Source organism: Humulus lupulus, chromosome 3 (genome assembly GCF_963169125.1).
Source record: "Humulus lupulus chromosome 3, drHumLupu1.1, whole genome shotgun sequence".
Lineage (NCBI taxonomy): Eukaryota > Viridiplantae > Streptophyta > Magnoliopsida > Rosales > Cannabaceae > Humulus > Humulus lupulus.
Genome location: NC_084795.1, coordinates 28,787,046 through 28,807,417, shown reverse-complemented (window position 1 = coordinate 28,807,417; position 20,372 = coordinate 28,787,046). Strand labels below are relative to the sequence as shown.

The window sequence follows — 20,372 nt, the reverse complement described above, 5'->3', positions numbered from 1 at the left end:
ATAAAAAGAAAGAAAATTATCAAAATCTAGAGTGGAGCCCAACTCGTAAATTAATGCACCAACCAATCTATAGATCATCCAATATTATCACTCGGTAAAAACTTGAAAAGGGGTATCCAAAGCCTAATAATCTTAATACTAAAAGAGATTTAAAAGCTGTTTTTTTTATTATTTTTTAATGTTTTATGGATGAACTAATTAAGAAACTAATAACATTAAGTCGGTAGGTGTGACCCAACAGTTTTAATTTTGAAAAAATAACTAGTAACAGCTAGTGCAGGAGATATTAATTTACTTGCAGTTGAAATTCAATGTGGTCAATGAGATTTCAGTGTTGGCCAAAAATGCATTCAAGTATGGGCAGTGATGAGCTCAGTGACAGATATGAAGAGCTAAGAGTTTTTCTTTAATTTGTGCCCTGTTTATAACGACAGGCATTTCTTAATGCCAGTCTAAAATATTCATTATGCAGAGAAAGGTGAAGAAAAAAAGACTAGCTGTTTTGTTTGTAATTATCTATTTTAATTAATAGTAGTAGAAAGTGAAACATTTCGACAACTGCAAATGCACAACAAACATTACATGTCACAATCATAGATTTATAGCAAAAATAAATCCCATTAAAAGACAAAAAATAAAAGTACATGTTTAGCTCAATGCATATGAATTTTCCTGATGAGAGCACATGTAATGTAAGATCATTTAACCAAAAGGGGTTGCGTGAAAACTTATGAAACTGTTCGCTCAATCAAAGGCCAGAAGTATTTCTTTATTCTATTCTCTCTTCTCATCATCTTCATCATAGCTCCAACAGTAATATTTACACAAATGAATGATTTTTTCTTTTAAATTTCTTCAATGTCAAAATCAGCCTTCTACCTAGGGACTGGGATGGAATTTCAACCATTCTTTCGGTGGTTTATTTTGTATGTGCACATCACAATCAAAGCATCAGTTTTTTTTTCTTCTTCTTAAAAAATCAACAATGGACCACAAAATTGTGTGACAAGATTCAGTATTATCTTTGGTTTGAAAGATTTTTGGGGGGCAAAGCAAAGATTCCTCCTCATGAACCCTTCTAACCCTTCAAAACCACAAGTGCCCTTTTCCTCATATGGCTGATGTAATTTTTCTAACTTCACCTGTAATGTAAATGGGTCACCAAACCCATAATACAAATAAACAATAATGTAAAATGGAAAAATGAGAAATAGACAATGAAGTAGACATCACCACAAGCGCTTCAAGTGCCAGAAGGACAGCAAGTGTTGCACCAAACAAGGTAAAACGACAATCTGACATTATATTATGTTCCATCAAAAATATATATTATGATCTTCACGAGTCTTACACTTTGACAAGGAGTTATTCTTTTTCTTTTTCTTTTTTGCCAATATATATAGCTCCAAGTTTGAGACACACAAAAATTAGCCAAAAACACTGGGATATTTGTATTCATTAACTACGTTGTGAAAATATGTCCATACCAGTAACTGCCACACAGTTCAGAGCCCAAAAAATGATTTTAACATATTAATCTAGTGGATTCTGCATATGTAGTAGATATCAAAATGGAGAATTGTTAATGTTTGAGTTAAGTTTATCCTCAAACATCAAACAAAACTAAACATTATGTTTATACAAAACAGTTGAAAAGAGAAACCAAGTGAGCAAAAGTCAAATTACTCCTTCCAAGTTCTCACTCACTCTTGGCTACTCCCTTTGCTTTTTCACAAACTTCAGCAGCTTTTGAAGGAGGTCCTTCAGAACACGCCCTCAAGACAGCCTCATTCTGCAAGGAAAAATGTCACTGTCTTCAAAATTATAAAACGGAGACTTAATTCTTTTTCGAAGGAAACAAAGAGTAGTCTATTCTGATTCTGATATTGGTTTTGGAGTAAGAGATATGAAAGCAATCATGCTTCATATGAACATTGCTACATAAATGCCTGTATGCAACAGTCTGCAAGCAGAGATGCATCTCAATGCATTGCTATTAGAGATGCAGCAGAATCTGACTTCAATCAGTATATTAAGAATGAAATACACCATATTATGTGATTATGTCAGTTTCGTGCTTATCTTACTGAAACAAATTGCTCAATTAAACTGTTAAAATTCAAATATCAAGTAAATAGCATAACAGCCTTTTCTAGAAATTAAGATAAATGGTTGCACTAGATCCCGAGGCCTGAGACAGAATCAATTTTTTTGTTCTTTAGAAAAACCTAAACCTTGATACTACAATGTCGACATCTCCTAAATAACTGTCAGCTAACAGTGATTATAACATCTACAAGATGACAAAGATTCACCGAATAAATTCAAAAAAAATTATAAGTTTGCTATATGCACGTTCCATGAATTCAAGTCTGTAAAAATGCCCAAATTTTCAGCAATCTTCTGTTCTTCACATTGTATGTTTAAACTTATTATCCCTTCCAAGAACAAGGGACATCTACAATGAAAACAAGGACAATATGGAGAAAAGATTTTAGCCCAAAAACAAAAAAGAAGCAATAGTACATTCCGATTTTGTATTTAATGATATACTCATAGTCCTACTGAAAGAAAATTCCACACCATAAAGTTAGAGATGAGGACTTATAACTTACACTAAACTAAACTACATAAGCAATTGCATAATTATAAAGTTCAAACACTGTCTTTTACTATATCATCAAAATCATACATTTCTTTTACACGCCACAACAAAAGTACAGAAGAAAGAGTTATTTTTTCCCTCTTTAATAATGAAAATAATAATAACAGGCCTCTAAAATGACATGACTGAGCTAACAAACTGATATCCTTTTCCTAGTATACGCAACTATATGAATGCATAACTTGTAACAAGGATTAAACCAGTGGTGATACGCCAAAAGAACAGTTAATCCTCTAATAAATTCAAAAAAGCAAAAAAAAATATCTCCAATTATATAAGATGATTTCTTATTCCTCGAATACCAATTCAATAGATGAATTATAACATGAGATAGTGGTTACCCAGATAAAGTAATATAAAGTCCTTCCATTTTCATAGTTAAGTTCACAGTAAAAGTTCATAGTTTTTGCATTTGTATACATATTCAAGTAAGCTCGACAAATAATTAAAGCTATAGAAATCTAAAACAAAGAGAATGTACTAATTAGCTTAGACCCTACAAAACCCTAATCATAAACATAACAAAGCCGAAAACGAAAAAGAGAGTGTGAAGAAAGACCTGCCAAACGCGAAGGAGACGCTTCTTGGCATTGGCCTTACGAGTGGGTGTGAGCTTTATTCTCTTCCAAACCAGACCACCCGAGTCGTGCTTCTTCACTATCTCCATCAATCGTGTTCCCCAGAATGCACCCGCCATCTCTCTCTCTCCTCCTCCTCGTTCGCTGGTTCTCTCTCTAATGGCATATTTATTGGGTGCAAGTACCCTTATGGCATGTATGGACCAGTCTCGAATCCCACTTCAATCACACAAATTGGGTCAAAATCTGATTAGCCCATTTTGGTTGTCGGCCCAAAATTTTCTTATGGGCAAAAGTTTATATTTTTAAAAATACGTTATTTTACTTAATTTTTACAACAATGCCACTAGGGAAACTCCACTTAGAGCAACTCCAATAGGAGTTGCTCAAAAGAATGCCTCTCAATCATGGGGAAAATGGTGGGGTAGGGTGATGATGTGGAAGAGTTTAATTTAGAAGAAAACTAGCAACATTGCCATTGAGGGGCAACGTTGCTTTCATTTTTTTTCTCTTTTTTTTGATTGGTTAAACTTAATAAAAAAATATTGATTTGACCATTTAAGCATTCTTTTGAGCAACTCCCCATTGGAGTTGCTCTTATTGACCTCCCTTAACCATTTAATATAATTATTCCCATATACCCTCAAAAAAGTTTCTCACAAATATAACTCTATATCCATATAAAAAGTCTGAAATACTCTTACCAATTTCTCTTATTCTTCTTTCGCATTTCTTTCTCATCACTTCACTCATGGGCACGGCAGCCATTCCTTTGATTCGGACCAAATTTGGATTTTGTTTGGACTAAGTTCAGACTTAACGAGCTAAATTTGGATTTTGTTCGGATTTAGTTCAAACTAATTTTAGACATGAATGTGGAGGAAGCCCTAATGTTTCTAAGGGGTAAGGGTATTTATGACTTTTTATGTGCTTATTGGGCTACCACTATCTCATATTTTGTAGCTAATTTTAAACTAGATTTGTCAAACAACATATATCACAACACGAATAAACGATACAAAATTCTAGTAAAATCATCTCTCATAATTTTCTCTTAAAAAAACAAGAAACATATGATTAATTTTATACTTACAAATTGATCATAATTTTTTAGGAAAGATAAGGGAAAAGAATAAAAAAATAATAATAAGAATTTAAAAGGAAATTTTAAATAAAAAAAAGTCAAAAAGAGGATGAAAATAATATACTTATATGAGATGAAAAAAAATACTTTATCTACATAGATGGAAGGAACCAGACCAGAGATTCATTCTAGAAGAGCTATATGTACTTTTTTTTTATGAGGAATTTAATGCTTTTTTTTTTTGTAATATTAGAAAAAATTAACCAAATTGATTATAAATTTTTAAATATTTAAAAACTGAGGAGTCCCCTCACTTGCACGCAGATGCAAAGCAAAGAATATATTCCCTTTTTTTGGGGTAATATTTTGTACTTTTTTATGGGGAATTTATTCGTCGTAAAGATTATAACTCAGATCGTTAGAATCATACTACTTGGCTGGCAACAATGAAGTTTGAAAAATATTGTGAAATAAAAATGAATCTGTAATGAGCGTAAAAAAACGTCTCGAGGGAAACTAGGATCAAAATTAGAATATATTAAACAAACTTATATCACAATATACTTAATATAAATTCGAATAAATGATTTTTAGTAAAAAAAATTAGAATACATGATTCATTTATATATCAATAAGCAAATTTAGAGAAGAAAAAAATAAAACAAAATGTGAGACTCAAATATTATTTTTCAAAAAAAATGAAAAAAAAAAAAGAATTACATATTATCAATAAATATTAAATGAATTGTTGAATTTTTTTAGTTAATTTGCATATTAGGTATTGTTGGGTAAAATCGATACGCAAGTGCACTTAATTGTAACAAGTAATAAAGAGTAAGTGAGATCGTTCCTACGAGAATTATATATTAAGTACCAAGAATTAACTCATATTTCTATTTGGCTAACGATAATCAAGTCACAAAAATTAACTAAAATTCTAAAACAAAAATTGAAATTAACTTCAAGAACTGAAAATTAACAACGTTAAGAAAATTTAATGGATTAATAACTAGGGCAATCAATTTCATCAACCATCCCATTTATTTCTCATTAACACAAATCTTACTATTCAATTTTTCTCTTGTGATAGCAGGTCAACAATGATAACTTATATTTGTACTAGGATACATAAGTCTTAATTCTATGTAAATTTTCTACATCTCTGTGATAAATAAACATAAGATAGACATTAAGATTAACAACCCTAAAACTACACAGACCACATAGGCACTCTTATCCTAATATGAAATCTATGTTCATTCAATTACATCATATTCAATTCTCATTTCTTAGATTTCGAATCAAAACCATATATTTCATGTCAATGGTGATCAATCATTCACAAACATTAGATTCAAATTGAATAAATCACAAGATAAAATTGAAATTATAAAATTTGCATTAATTTAAAATAAAGGTTCAGGAGAATCCATTAACACTCTAGAAAAATAACTTAGATGTTCAACATCTTAATAATCAACATCCAAATAAAAAGGAAAAACATAAAAAAAAAAAAAAAAAAAACCAGAAAATAGTGAGAAACAAAGAAGAAGAATTGAAGACGATTGAAGTGCTTATGCCAAACTCCGTGGAGGCTCTCACAATTCCCCCAGGGTTCAGAAACTGATAAAAGACGTACTTAATGTGTTTAAAATAGAGCCCTAATGATTACAAGTGAAAATACCAAAAAAAACCCTCGCTAAAGCGCTCAAAATATAAATTTTCTTCGAAGTGGCGCAAGGGCGCACTTTGAACTGGGTTTTTGGGCTTCTCTGACTATTAATGGTGTAGGGACGCTAGGCTTGATTTTCTGATAGCGCAGCTGCACTAGATGTAGCGTAGGGGTGCTAATGATTGGAGCGAAAAATCCTTAAAAATCCAATAGCACGGCTGTGCTAATCCAACTTCAAAAACTCCCCTAAAATCACCGTTTCTTACTCAAATTTCCTCAGTTATCATCCAATTCACCTGTCAAGTCCGAAGTACCTAAAACAACACAAACCAAATGTAATTCCGCACAAAATAATAATAAACCTTAAAAATAAAACCTAAAACAACTCTAAAAATACACCTAAACTAGACTTAATAAGCATTGTAGTACAATTGCAAATATTGAACTAAAAATAACATTGAATCATTTTTTGTGCCAAATATAACACAAAATTTACATATTATATTGGAGATGGTGTTAATTCTTGAAGTCAACTAGCATATGCCTTATAGATTAAAAGATCAACCTCACCACACAATAAGGTTAACTAGTATGTAACTCGCAACATGAATGAAGCTCATTACACACTTATGACCTCACAAAATCATGAGGAAGAGTGTGCTACTTTGACATGACTTTGGACCTTTGACCTGCATATGACCATCAAGTAGGGCTATGAGCTCGACCTACTCCTTGCTAGTGTTGGGTATGGTGCCCTTAAATGAATGAAAGTAGTTCATTACTTATGAAATTTATAAAAGAAATATTTTTATATAATTAACATTTATTATTGTTGAATAATTTTTAGATAAATATTAGAAAATTCCTAATTCATTAATGTCTATAATTTTGTATGCATACAAAAGGATTAATATTATAGATAAGGAATTAAGTAGTCTGTAGTTTATGTTAAAGTTATGGAATCTTTAATCAAACACTGCTATTATAGTCCTCTGGTATTATGAATACATGTAATCTAGATTTGGATCACTGATGTAGATAGACATCTTAGTGGATGTACTTTATATAATAAGATTATATGGGACTAGACCCGATATGTATTTAACACTTTATTAAAATATCATTTACCATAAATAGTTATAATCATATCACTTGATGATCATATGCAAATTGATCTAAATTATAAAGTTATCATGAACTCCAATTTACGTTATTTGGGTTTGTTGACCCAGGATTTGGCCAACTGACACGGAATCAGAATATGCTTGATATGAATGAATGTGTAGAGAGAAACGCAATGACAAAAAGTAATAACAACACGATGTTTTTATAGTGGTTCGGCCCCAGGATCTGGTAATAACCTACGTCCACTTAGATTGTTATTGATATGAGAATCAAAGGAGTGATCAAAGAACAAGGGTTAAATGAGTTCCACTAACCTTTCAAGAACAATACCATATTACTAGGAGAATTACTATAGTCTCAAATGATTCAAAAGCCAAAAGTCCCTTCCTTGAGCTATCTCTTGCTATTTATAGGCTCAAGGGGGATTACAAAAGATTGTTACAGATATTCTCTCCTGAATAATCGGATACTCAGGAGATTGTGTGAGTTAAATTCGGGATATACAAAGATCTTCTCATTAATGTTGCTTTGTATGCGGAACTATCGACCAGACTGGTCGCAAGTAAGACTAGGCTGCTTACTGCTCCGAACGTGTCTTCTGGTCGATACTCTAGCAGAACTTTCCCAGGTGTCAGCCACGTGTCCAGGGACCACTTGCCACGTCATCAATGCCAATTTTTTGGCTAGTTGGAAAATAGGTTTTTCCCGCCCTAAGGGGAGTTGAAAAAGCTTTTTTGAAAAACTTTTTACTTTCACCCTTTGATCCGTCTTTCAAACTGTTCGTATGGAACACTTAGATTTTTGTTAGAATGCTGTTGTATAAAAGCTTGGCTTTCATACTTGACTAGCGCTATTCTAAAAAGCTTTTAAAAATTCTTTATCCTCACCTCCCCATTCTTCTGTTTGCAGACATTGATGCCAGATTTGTGGGGAGGTGAACGGCCCATCGACGACGACCTTTTCGCTAAGCTGCTCGAGGGTGAAGAACAACCGGCCGACCGAGTTCACGAGATTCCCTTCTCACGATCTTCTACTAGACCCCGTCCTTCTCCTCCTCAAATGGCCCGTTCCAAATCCGTAGGCAAGAAAAGACTTGAGTCTGAAAATAGTCCAAACCTTTCTCCCTAGCCTGATTCGCAGGCTAGGGCTCCCTCGACCAGTGGTCGAGAAAATCCTATTCCTGACCCTAATATCCAAACCAGGGCCCACCCTCGCCATCAGAATCTGCCTGATGTCGAGTGGTATACTTCTCCGACCAGCTCAGTGACCGTGCGGATGGTTGCTAACTACTTCAGGAAATACCCTCTTACAGGGGTTTCCTTTATAATTCCTGCCGCAGACCAAAGGGCTAACCTCCCTGGGGGCATATACAGCGCCTGGTCTCGGTATCACTTAGAGGTGGGGGCTTTCCTCCCTTTACATCCTTTTTACGAGGGGGTGGCCAATTATTTCGGTGTCGCCCCCTTCCAAATTACTCCAAACGGATATAGAATGCTGGCCGCACTCTATATCCTATACAAACTCAAGAAATGGCCAGAACCTACCCCTCACGAGGTCAGCTATCTTTTTGACCTTAAATCCAACCCGCAACAATATGGAACAGGTTTCTTCCACTTCTGTCACCAGGAGACCAACCGGACGTTCCTGAGTGACACCACGCATATATCGAACGTGGGGCAGTACAGTAAGGAGTACTTCCTTACACCGGACATAACCAGCAACAACCTGGCCTTCGCTCGAGGAGGTAATTGCTTGTCTTTGACTGGTCGATACCTTTAATCAAAGAGTTTCCTTTCATTTTTCTCAAATTGCACTTTGTCTTTCAGGCCCATGGTTACGTCCGACCCCAACACCAGACATGGTCTTGAGGTCCAACAGACTGGCCAGGATGACAGACGCAGAAAAGAGCGTCAAGTCCCTGGTCACCGATGAAAACTTGAGGCTGTCTAGCCTCCTGGCTCCTCGCCATGAAACAAGAGGGTCTGTGGTAGACGATGCCACTGCCGAGGGGGTTCCCGAGCAGCAACCTCCCGCGTCCCCTCCCCGAAGGAGGCCAATGGGGGTTACAATCAGGGAGCCCACGGGCAATCCTTCCGCAGAAAGGCCTTCTGCTCCCCAAGGCAAGGGGAAACAAAAGGCTAAAGAGCCAGTTGTGGACTTGGGGGAATCCTCTGATGAAAATGGTAAAGTTATTTTGCTTTTAAGTAGCTTGCCAATTCCCTATCATTTGTTTGACGAGGAAGGCAACTTTACATATACTCCAAATTTAGGGCCAGAGTTCTTCATGCCAGATAATGAGTGTGTGACTAATAGAGTCAATAGTATACCAACCAGTAGTTGTAGCTCGGGTACTAACTTTGTGACCTTCTTCTTCGTTTTGATCGATAGTCTTCATCTGTTTTTATCTTTACCCATTACATGTTTTTTCTTGTGTGCAGATATGGCCACTCCCAACGTCTTCGATCTATACAATGCTGAGGAGGAAGAAGAAGTTCCTCAGCTCCGAAGGAAGTCGTCGCGGAGACAAACTGGCGAAACAAGCCAGAGACCGGCCAAGAAAGGTCGAACAGAGGACCCTCCCAGGGACGTGCCAGCTGGGCAAACTACTATTCATCCTCCGGCTCCTGCCGAGAAAGAGACTCCTCCCGCTTCAAAGATCCCTCCTCCGGCCCCAAAGAACCCTCCTCCGGCTGCACCTAGCAGGGAACAAGATAGGCGGGAAGAGACCCTTGGGGCCAAACTCTCGAGCCGTACCGTACGAGTAGCAAAAGACCGCACGCGTACATCGGGAAAAATGACCGTGTCAAGGATGCAATGGTTGAGGCAGAAAACATGACGGTCGACCTGATCCTGAACAGGACCCTGAACGAGATAGCCAACGTAAGTACTTCTTTAATCCTTTTGGCCTTAGTCTTTTAGTCTTTGCCACAGGTTCTAACTCTTATCCTTTGTCTTTAGGCTTTGCTGTCCGCCACCACTGCTCGCACCCGCACCCAAGCCACCATCGAGCAGGCTAGGGCTAAGGCCATTGAGGGGTACCAAGTGAAGGCAGCTGAGGAGCTTTCGGCTGTAGAGGCCAGGCACGCCAAGGAGTTGGAGGCGATGGTCCAACAGAGGGACACTGCGGTGACAAAGTTGTCGGAGGCTGAAGCTGTAAAGGAAGCTGAAATAAAGTCGAGGTAGGATTATCAAGATGCCAGCCGCACTCACCTTCGCGAAATCAGAAGGTTGGAAGAGGTGCTCAAGCCTAAGGACGAGGCCATCGCCACTCTTGAGGGCAAAGTAAAGCAGCTAGAGCTCGACAACTCCAAAAATCTGGAAAAGTATAAGAGGACGACGCTCCGATGTTTCTACAACTTCTGGAAACACAATCAGGGAGCCGACTTTAGCTTTCTTTCAGAGGATATCAGGGCTGCCGAGTTGGCCCGCTGTGCTGCCCAACTGGCCGAAGAGGAGGCAAGAGCGAGGATCCCTGCTTCCCCAAGCCTGGCTGGTGCTGAAGAAGAAGGGGATGTTGAGAATGCTGTCAACCAGAATACTGCTAATGACCCTCCGGCCCCAAATGCCTCTTGATCCTTTCCATTATTTTTTCTTTCTTTTTGATTACACGACCCACGGGTCGTGATGTAAAGACAATATATTTATTTTAAACTTTGCTGCACGGACAGTAAATCTTTTTCTTTTACTTGAACAATTACATCCAAGCAGTGATGCTTGCGGTGTAAAATGTTGCATGATGCTATAATATTTTCATTTATTATAACATTTGTCCGTATGACCGAACTTAGCATAGTACTTTGGCATGATTTAACAAAATATAAATTTTGAAAAATACTCTAAGTACCTTAGCATGCTTTCACTTATTTTATTCATGTGTTTACATACCTCATGGTATGCTTTGCTATCGATGTGCCTTATATGCCCCCCAAGTGATCGAGGAGCTTTAGGTCCTTGGTCACTTGCCTTGACCATGACCTGTTCGAACATTCCTATTCATGCGTAAAATAATACTTGTAATACAGCAAAACAACACACGTAATGAACAAATACTTGTAAATATAAATTCACAAAGGTTGGCAAGAATGACTGGCTGCGCACAGTCCCTTATAATCTTGTATTAAAAATGGACTAAACATGTCTTTACGAGTGATTCTGAAATAGAATCTTACATGTACGAGCGATTATCCATATAGCGTGGCTAACCCTCTTTGCTAAACTTGTAAAAAGAAAAATTAATACAAGCCAGTCCTTTAAAAAGGACTGTTTACTGATAATACTTGCGCAGGTGTTCTCCATTCCAATAGCGTGGAACGAGATCTCCGTTTAAGCGTGCAAGTTTGTAGGTGCCCGGATGAAGGACTTCTTCAATTTGGTAAGGCCCTTCCCAATTAGGTCCGAGCACTCCAGCAGTGGGGTCGCGGGTATTTAAGAAAACTCATCGTAGCACCAAGTCTCTGACGTTGAATTTTCTTTCTTTAACTTTGGAGTTAAAGTACCGGGCGACTTTTTGTTGGTATGCGGCAACTCGGAGTTGGGCCTTCTCCCGTATTTCGTCAATCGAGTCTAGGGATTCCATCATCAGTTGCATGTTCTGGTCCTGGTCGTATGTTAGATGTCAATGTGAGGGGGGATCTAATTCGACAGGCAACATCGCCTCATATCCGTAGGCCAAGGAAAATGGAGTATGTCCTGTCGTTGTTCGGTGAGACGTTCTATACGACCAGAGGACTTCAGGCAATTGCTCTGCCATGCTCCCTTAGCTTCTTCGAGTCTCTTCTTCAGGGTGTCTTTAAGAGTTTTATTCACGGCTTCGACCTGCCCATTCGCCTGGGGGTGTGCAACTGAAGAAAAGCTTTTAATGACTCCATGTCTTTCGCAGAAATCGGTGAATAAGTCGCTGTCGAATTGAGTCCCGTTGTCTGAAACTATCTTTCTAGGAAAACCATATCGACAGACAATGTTTTTGATAACGAAGTCAAGGACTTTCTTGGTCGTGATGGTATCGAGCGGTTCAGCTTCAGCCCATTTGGTGAAGTAATCGACTGCTACGACTGCGTACTTTACTCCGCCTTTCCCTGTAGGTAGGGATCCAATCAAATCTATTCCCCATACTGCAAAAGGCCACGAACTTTGCATCTGTTTTAATTTGTTTGGAGCTGCTCGTGGAATCTTGGAGAATCTTTGACATTTATCGCATCTTCGTACAAACTCCATCGAATCCTCGTTCATAGTTGGCCAGAAGTAGCCTTGCCTTAGAATCTTCTTTGCCAAACTCTGCCCCCCAGCGTGATCCCCACAGAAGCCTTCATGCACCTCTTTCATGAGTTCCTTAGCTTTTTCTGGTGTAATGCACCTAAGTAGTGGCATTGAATATCCTCTTCGGTACATAACACCTCCGACCAGTATGTACCTAGCGGCTCGCCTTTGTAGAGTTCTGGCTTTGTTTCTATTTGTTGGTAGCGTACCATTTGTTAGATACTCCAAATAAGGTGCCATCCATGTATCTTCCATCCGTATCTCCATGCTGGATTCGATTGTTTGAATGCTTGGCTCACTCAGTCTCTCTACTGGCACGATGTTCAAAGTGTCAGCATCCTTCGCGCTCGCGAATTTGGCTAAGGCGTCTGCGTTTGAATTCTGATCTCGCGGGATTTGTTGTAGGGTGTACTTCGTGAACTGGGCTAGCAGATCTTTTGATTTATTTAAGTAGGCCACCATTTTCAAGCCTCGCGCTTGATATTCTCCCAGGATCTGGTTCACCACCAGCTGTGAATCACTGTAGATATCAAGCGTCTTTATGCTCATATCCTTTGCCATTCTCAAACCAGCGAGGAGTGCTTCGTATTCTACTTCATTATTTGACGCGGTAAAGTCGAACCTGATGGCGCAGTGAAATCGATGCCCTTCCGGCGTTATCAATATCACTCCCGCTCCAGCGTGGGATTCGTTGGATGAACCATTCGTGAATAGCTTCCACGAAGGAGCTTTGTCTTGAGGCTTAGGCGCTTCAGGATGTTCGCACTGCTCGCTGTCTGGGAGTTCGGTGAACTCCGCAATAAGGTCGGCCAAGACTTGTGTAACGCCCTGGTTACCCCAGAACAGTTACGGTGAACCGGAAATTTAACCCGCTACCCGAGTCCTTTGGTTAAAAACGTGATCTAAGTGTTAATATCAGGTTAAGGTGAAAAACCAGCAAAAAGGAAAGGGTACATTTCATTAAGTAAACAAACTGCTCATGAGCCTTTCAAAAAGTTTACAAGTAGTTCGTAATACAAAAGAGAGTTGCTACAGTTCCAAATTTACAATCCCCGCCGGCCTAAGTGGCAAAAATAGGGTAAACCCCTAGTCCCTCTGAGAACTCCTTGACCGTGGCGGTCAAGCGGCCCTGTATGTACACAACATCGCCCAAGCTCTCTGTAATGCCCCAAATTTCCTAATAAGGTTTAGGACCTTGATTAGGAGGCCGGGAGGGCCATAATTGATTTAATATGTTATAAAATGAATATATGCATGTTAATGTGAACTATATTATTATATGATGATAAATGCGTGCGTATGGGAGTATTTAAAATGATAAGGGCATTTTGGTAATTTGGCCTATTGGGTGCGTATTGTAATATGTGAATGAGATTTCATTATTTTGGAGATATATTCGAGCTATGTGGCATGAGACGATCTTAGATTATGAGTTAGCGGTTTTGTCATAACGGGGTCAATTTTGGGGTAATAGAAATGTTTATTTGGTGATAGATTGGGAATATTTGAGATCAGGGTGAAATTCTGGAAGTTTTGACTATTGTGTCCCCGGGGGTGTTTTCGGGACCCCGAGCACTAGGTTTTATTTTAGGTTACTTAAGCTTGAAGTAGCTTGACAGATAAGAACGTACGTTAGAAACTTCTCGTTCTCTCTTGAAACAGTCCGTTTTACTGTTTGAACCTTTTTGAGGAAATCTTGAGTTCTAGGAGTCGGAATCAAGCGAGGGTCGAGGCGTAGCGATCCTAGGAAAGATTAAAAGCTTCTTAATCGAAGGATTTGACGAGAAACAACCCAATCGAAGGTAATTTAAGTTTGAAGTTTGAAGTTTTTAAAGTTTTAAAGCTTAGAATTGGACTTTGTGAATTGTTGAGTTTTTGGTTGGTTTGAGCTTTGGGTTTTGAGGGTTTTGGAGTATTGGGAAGCTTGGGAACTTTGATTTGATGATTGGGGAATGTTTGGGTATGTTTTTGGAGGATTTGGAGTGCTTGAAACACGTTTGGGAATGGCCCAGGGTTGGGGGCCGCGACCCTGTTCTTGTGCGCCGCGGCCCTAGTTCGAAGAAGCAGGTGTCAGGAATTTGTCTTCGCTGGGCGCCGTGGCCCTTGCCTCAGAGAACCCTGGGGGCCGCGGCCCAAGGTACTAGGGCCGCAGCCCTTGCCCTGTTTTCGCCCCGTTTGCTCGTTTTGACCCCGGGAACTTAGCTATGGGCCTCGGGAGTGTCCCTACTACTTGGATTAGTTTGGATTGATCTCTTGGGGGCTAGATATTGGTGTGGGACCTTTGATTATCATGTTATTAATGGTATTCCATATATGGTTATGATTAGGTGACCGCTAAGGACTTAAAGGTTGATCGTTCTCAAGGATCGTTCTTATATTGGTACTAGCTCGAATCTGAGGTAAGAAAACTGCACCCTGTGTATATATGACATGCATGGCTATTATGGATGCATGTTGGTTGATTATTGAGCATGACATGCATGGCTATTATGATGCATGTTGATTGGCTATTGAGTATGACATGCATGGCTATGATTGATGCATGTTGGATGTTTAAATGTAAACATTGTTAGCATAATGAATGCTTGGCAAATCTTGCCCATTTGCATATGACTGTTATTGAGGCATGCTGGATAATTAAGTGTGATGCATGTAATGCACGAGAAACATGTGATAGGGAATGCCATGAACGATGAATATGAGATTGGTCAGAGCTTGAGTCTCTGCGTTTGTGCATGATCATGACTGTGCTAGAAACTGTTTAGTAAGCATGCTGAATGCCCTATTCTTGGATAACTGGCATATGATACATATTGATAGCATTGCTTAATTGTGTATGGACTGAATACAGAATCGACAAAAGTGTTAGTATCAGCTGTGAGGCTGTGACTTACTTGTCAGGCTCGGAAGTGTTACTGGACACAGGTCAGGAAGCGCTGTCTTACTTGTCAGAACGGCCTTAGCGTGAATCACGCAAGCCAACAGAGATTAGATCTAATCGATTACTAGCATTGAATGACTCAAGGAGCATTAATGCCTGACCGACCCTGAGGGTCGATGAATAAACAGAGCTTGAAGGCCAGTGGCTTACCTATCAGCCACTCTCTTGCTAGAAAACAGAGCTTGAAGGCCAGTGGCTTACCTATCAGCCACTCTCCTGCTAGAAAACAGAGCTTGAAGGCCAGTGGCTTACCTATCAGCCACTCTCTTGCTAGAAACCAGAGCTTGGAGGCTAGTGGCTTACTTAACAGCCACTCTCCCGCTAAAAGACAGAGCTTGGAGGCTGGTGGCTTACTTAACAGCCACTCTCCCGCTACAAAACAGAGCTTGGAGGCTGGTGGCTTACTTAACAGCCACTCTCCCGCTAGAATCATGTGATGTGCACCCATTGGTTTGAAAGCTTTATGTTCAGTGTGGTTATAATGATAATCATTTGATAATATTTATGAAAAGCATTATGTTTTCTTGCTGGGCTTCGGCTCACGGGTGCTATGCGGTGCAGGTAAAAGCAAGAGAAAGCTAGACCATCCTTGAGTTGGAGGGCTTAGGTGATGACGTGTACATATGCAGCTGCTCGTCCGTCACGACCGAGGTTTGAAGTGGAACTAGGGTTGAACCCTGTTTTGCCGCTTAGAACGACCTGTTGTAAATATTTTCTGTAATAAACTCTGAATTGTATTTTTGGGATCCCAATGTATATGTTAAACGTTCTAGTGAAACGTTATATCTTAACCAAAATGTTTAATCCCTAAACCGCTAATCATACTTAGATCACGATTTTGGCCAAATGACTCGATTAGCGAGTTTAGCACTATTTACAAGGCACACCGTAACGGTCCCAGGAGTTGGGGCGTTACACTCTCCACTCAGGGTTGGTTAAGCTTTTCCTTCCCTTTACCTGCACCACATAGCACCCATGAGCCAAGGCCCAGCAAGAAAACACAATATAGCATGATATAATGTCAACAACGATCATAATAACCATTCAGGACTATCACTCCAACAAATAGGTGGCAATAGCCAAAAGTCACAATAATGAGCATCGCTCCCTCTAGCCATGCGACGATAGGGTCACCAGGCCTAACTGATAAGAGATTCTTTCATAAGTTCAATTAGGACAGGTGCAAGGTGAATAGTCACCAACATAACCCTCCCCACGACTCTAGAGTCAAAGCTATGGACAACGTCCCTCAGCCATGTGATAAACGGTCACTGGGGTCATATACCTTGGCTATAGACATTTGGTCATAGACCAGGCAAGCGCTTATAAGTTCTTCGACCTTAGGGTCGGTCCCGCATTAATGCCATAGAGCCATTCAACGCGTGATCATCGACTTTCGAGTCGGTCCCTGACTAGTCAGTGTCTTAAACAGGTAATCAGCATTTAATATGCAACCCACGTCCACTTATATCAACCAACATGCCTTAATATCAAACCATGCATGTCATATATCTATACAGGGTGCAACTGTAATCATACACTGTTTTCTTACCTCAGAGTCGAGCTAGAAAGATTAAAAGAACGACCCGTGAGAACGATCAACCTTTAGTCCTTTAGCAGTCACCTAATTAAACCAAACATGAGACATCATTAATAATAATGATCAACATAGGTTCCCACACCAAAATCTAGCCTCCGAAAGATCAATCCCAACTAAACAAAGTGGTAGGAACACTCCCGAGGCCTATAACTAAGTTCCCGGGGTCAAAACGAGCAACCGGGGCGAAAACAGGGCAAGGGCTGCGGCCCTAGCACCTTGGGCCGCGGCCCCCAGGGTTCCCAGAGGTAAGGGCCGCGACGCCCTCCATCAAGGGCCGCGGCGCCCAGCAAGCACAAAGCCTCCACCTGCTTCTTCAAAGAAAGGTCGCGGCGCCTCAAGAACAGGGCCGCGGCTCTCCACCCTGGGCCATTCCCAAACGTGATTTTATCACTCCAAAGCCTCCAAAATCATACCTAAACATTCCCCAATCATCAAAGCAAAGTTCCCAAGCTTCCCCATGCACCAAAACCCTCAAAACCCAAGGTTCAAACGAATTGGAAACTCAACAATTCACAAAATCAATTCAAAGCTTAGAAACTCGGAAAACTCAAAACTTAAACCTCGATTACCTTCAATTGGGTTGTTTTCCGTCAAATCCTTTGGTTAAGAAGCTTCTAATCTTTCCTAGGATCGCTACGCCTCAACCCTTGCTTGATTCCGACTCCTAGAACTCGAGATATCTCCGAAAATGCTCAAACGGTAAAACGGGCTATCAAAAGGAAGAACGAGAGGTTTTCTTATCGTACGATCTATCTGACAGCTACCTCAAGCTTAAGTAACCTCAAATAAAACCTAGTGCTCGGGGTCCCAAAAACACCCCCGGGGACATTGTAGTCAAAACCTCCGAAATTTCACCCTGATCTCAAATATTCCCAATTTTTCATCAAATAGGCATTTCTATTACCCCAAAATTGACCCCGTTACGACAAAACCGCTAATCCATCATATATGACCGTCTCATGCCGAATAGCTCGAATATATCTTCATAATAATGGGATCTCATTCACAAATCAAGTTATGCACCCAAATACACAAATTCACCCTCAATGGGCCAAATTATTAGAATAGCATAACCATTTACATGTGGACCCACATGCACGCATATAACATCATATCATAATATAATTCACATAAACATGCATAAACACATTTAATGGCATAATTAAATGGTTATGGCCCTCTTGGCATACTAATCCAGCCATTAACCATAATAGGGAATCCGGGGCTTTACAACTATCCCCTCCTTACGGAAATTTCGTCCTCGAAATTTACCTGAATAGCTCGGGATACTGACTCCGGATATCTGACTCCAGCTCCCAGTTCGCCTCCTCGACCTTACTGTTCCTCCACAATACCTTAACCAGAGGTATTGTCTTGTTCCTGAGGACTTTATCCTTCTGATCAAGTATCTGAACAGGCTGCTCCTCAAAGGAGAGATCTGGCTCAAGCTCCAGATCCTCATAACTTAAAACACGACTCTCATCAAATACATACCTCCGAAGAGCGGAAACATGAAATACATTATGCACGGCCGACAACGCCGGAGGCAAAGCTAGCCTGTAAGCCACTTGACCAATCCTCTCCAGGATCTCAAATGGACCTACAAACCTGGGACTCAGCTTGCCTTTCTTCCCAAACCTTCTCACCCCTTTCCATGGCGAGACTCTAAGGAAGACATAGTCTCCTACCTGGAACTCCACGTTCCTGCGTTTGGGATCTGCATAGCTCTTTTGTCTACTCTGAGAAGTAAGCATCCGAGCTCTAATCTTATCAATAGCCTCACTGGTCCTCTGAACTGCCTCAGGACCTAAGTATCTCCTTTCACTTGTTTCATCCCAATGAATGGGTGATCTACACTTCCTACCATATAGCATCTCATAAGGTGCAACACCAATGGTAGACTGATAACTGTTATTATAGGAGAACTCTATCAAAGGCAGATACTTACTCCATGATCCACCAAAGTCCAGTACACTTGCCCGCAGCATGTCTTCTAATATCTGGATCGTCCTCTCAGACTGCCCATCTGTCTGAGGATGATAAGCTGTACTGAACTTCAGCTGTGTACCCATGGCTGTCTGTAAACTCTTCCAAAACTTGGAAGTGAATGTAGGGTCCCGATCTGACACGATCGACCTAGGAGCTCCATGGAGGCGCACGATCTCTCTCACATAGAGATCTGCATACTGGTCAACAGTATAAGTAGTCCTCACTGGCAGAAAGTGAGCTGACTTGGTATAGCGATCCACTATCACCCAAATGGAATCGTGCTGACCAACAGTCCTGGGCAAGCCCACCACAAAGTCCATTGTGATGTCTTCCCACTTCCACTCTGGAATATCCAGAGGCTGCAGTAACCCTGCCGGCCTCTGATGCTCAGCCTTGACCTGTTGACATGTCAAGCACTTAGCCACATATTCTACTACATCTCTCTTCATCCCTGGCCACCAATACAATGATCTCACATCCTGGTACATCTTTGTGGTGCCTGGATGCAAAGAGTAAGGTGTAGTATGAAATTCATCAAGAATCTCCCGCCTCAACGCAGTGTCTAACGGAACACATATCCGTCCCTTATATCTCAACAACCCCAAATCAGACACTGTATAATCCCTGGATGCTCCAGCCAAGACATCCTCTCTAATCTTGACCAGCTGTGGATCACCCAACTGACCCTCTTTAATCCTTTCTAGCAGCGTAGACTATAGCGTAGACTTAATAAGCATTGCAGTACAATTGCAAATATTGAACTAAAAATAGCACTGAATCATTTTTTGTGCCAAATATAACACAAAATTTACATATTATATTGGAGATGGTGTTAATTCTTGAAGTCAACTAGCATATGCCTTATAGATTAAAAGATCAACCTCACCACGCAATAAGGTTAACTAGTATGTAACTCGCAACATGAATGAAGCTCATTACACACTTATGACCTCACAAAATCACGAGGAAGAGTGTGCTACTTTGACATGACTTTGGACCTTTGACCTGCATATGACCATCAAGTAGGGCTATGAGCTCGACCTACTCCTTGCTAGTGTTGGGTATGGTGCCCTTAAATGAATGAAAGTAGTTCATTACTTATGAAATTTATAAAAGAAATATTTTTATATAATTAACATTTATTATTGTTGAATAATTTTTAGATAAATATTAGAAAATTCCTAATTCATTAATGTCTATAATTTTGTATGCATACAAAAGGATTAATATTATAGATAATGAATTAAGTAGTCTGTAGTTTATGTTAAAGTTATGGAATTTTTAATCAAACATTGCTATTATAGTCCGCTGGTATTATGAATACATGTGATCTAGATTTGGATCACTGATGTAGATAGACATCTTAGTAGATGTACTTTATATAATAAGATTATATGGGACTAGACCCGATATGTATTTAACACTTTATTAAAATATCATTTACCATAAATAGTTATAATCA

General features: G+C 39.7%; 1 protein-coding gene across 1 annotated transcript; it reads right to left on the bottom strand.

The window, feature by feature from the left end:
- Positions 1-1,427: 1,427 nt before the first annotated feature.
- Positions 1,428-3,427, bottom strand: LOC133822424 (uncharacterized). Its single transcript, XM_062254758.1, has 2 exons — positions 3,225-3,427; positions 1,428-1,792 (listed from the first exon to the last, which is right to left on the bottom strand). The coding sequence occupies exons 1-2, from the start codon at positions 3,360-3,362 to the stop codon at positions 1,700-1,702; spliced, it is 231 nt and encodes a 76-aa protein (XP_062110742.1). The 5' UTR covers positions 3,363-3,427; the 3' UTR covers positions 1,428-1,699.
- Between the last annotated feature and the right edge of the window lie 16,945 nt (positions 3,428-20,372).

What these genes read in the sequence shown, in the direction of transcription:
- LOC133822424 (XM_062254758.1), bottom strand. Translation starts at nt 3,362, where the DNA reads ATGGCGGGTGCATTCTGGGGAACACGATTGATGGAGATAGTGAAGAAG. An exon ending in GTCTCCTTCGCGTTTGGCAG is followed by an intron (nt 1,793 to 3,224) that starts GTCTTTCTTCAC and finishes TTTTCCTTGCAG; the next exon opens with AATGAGGCTGTCTTGAGGGC.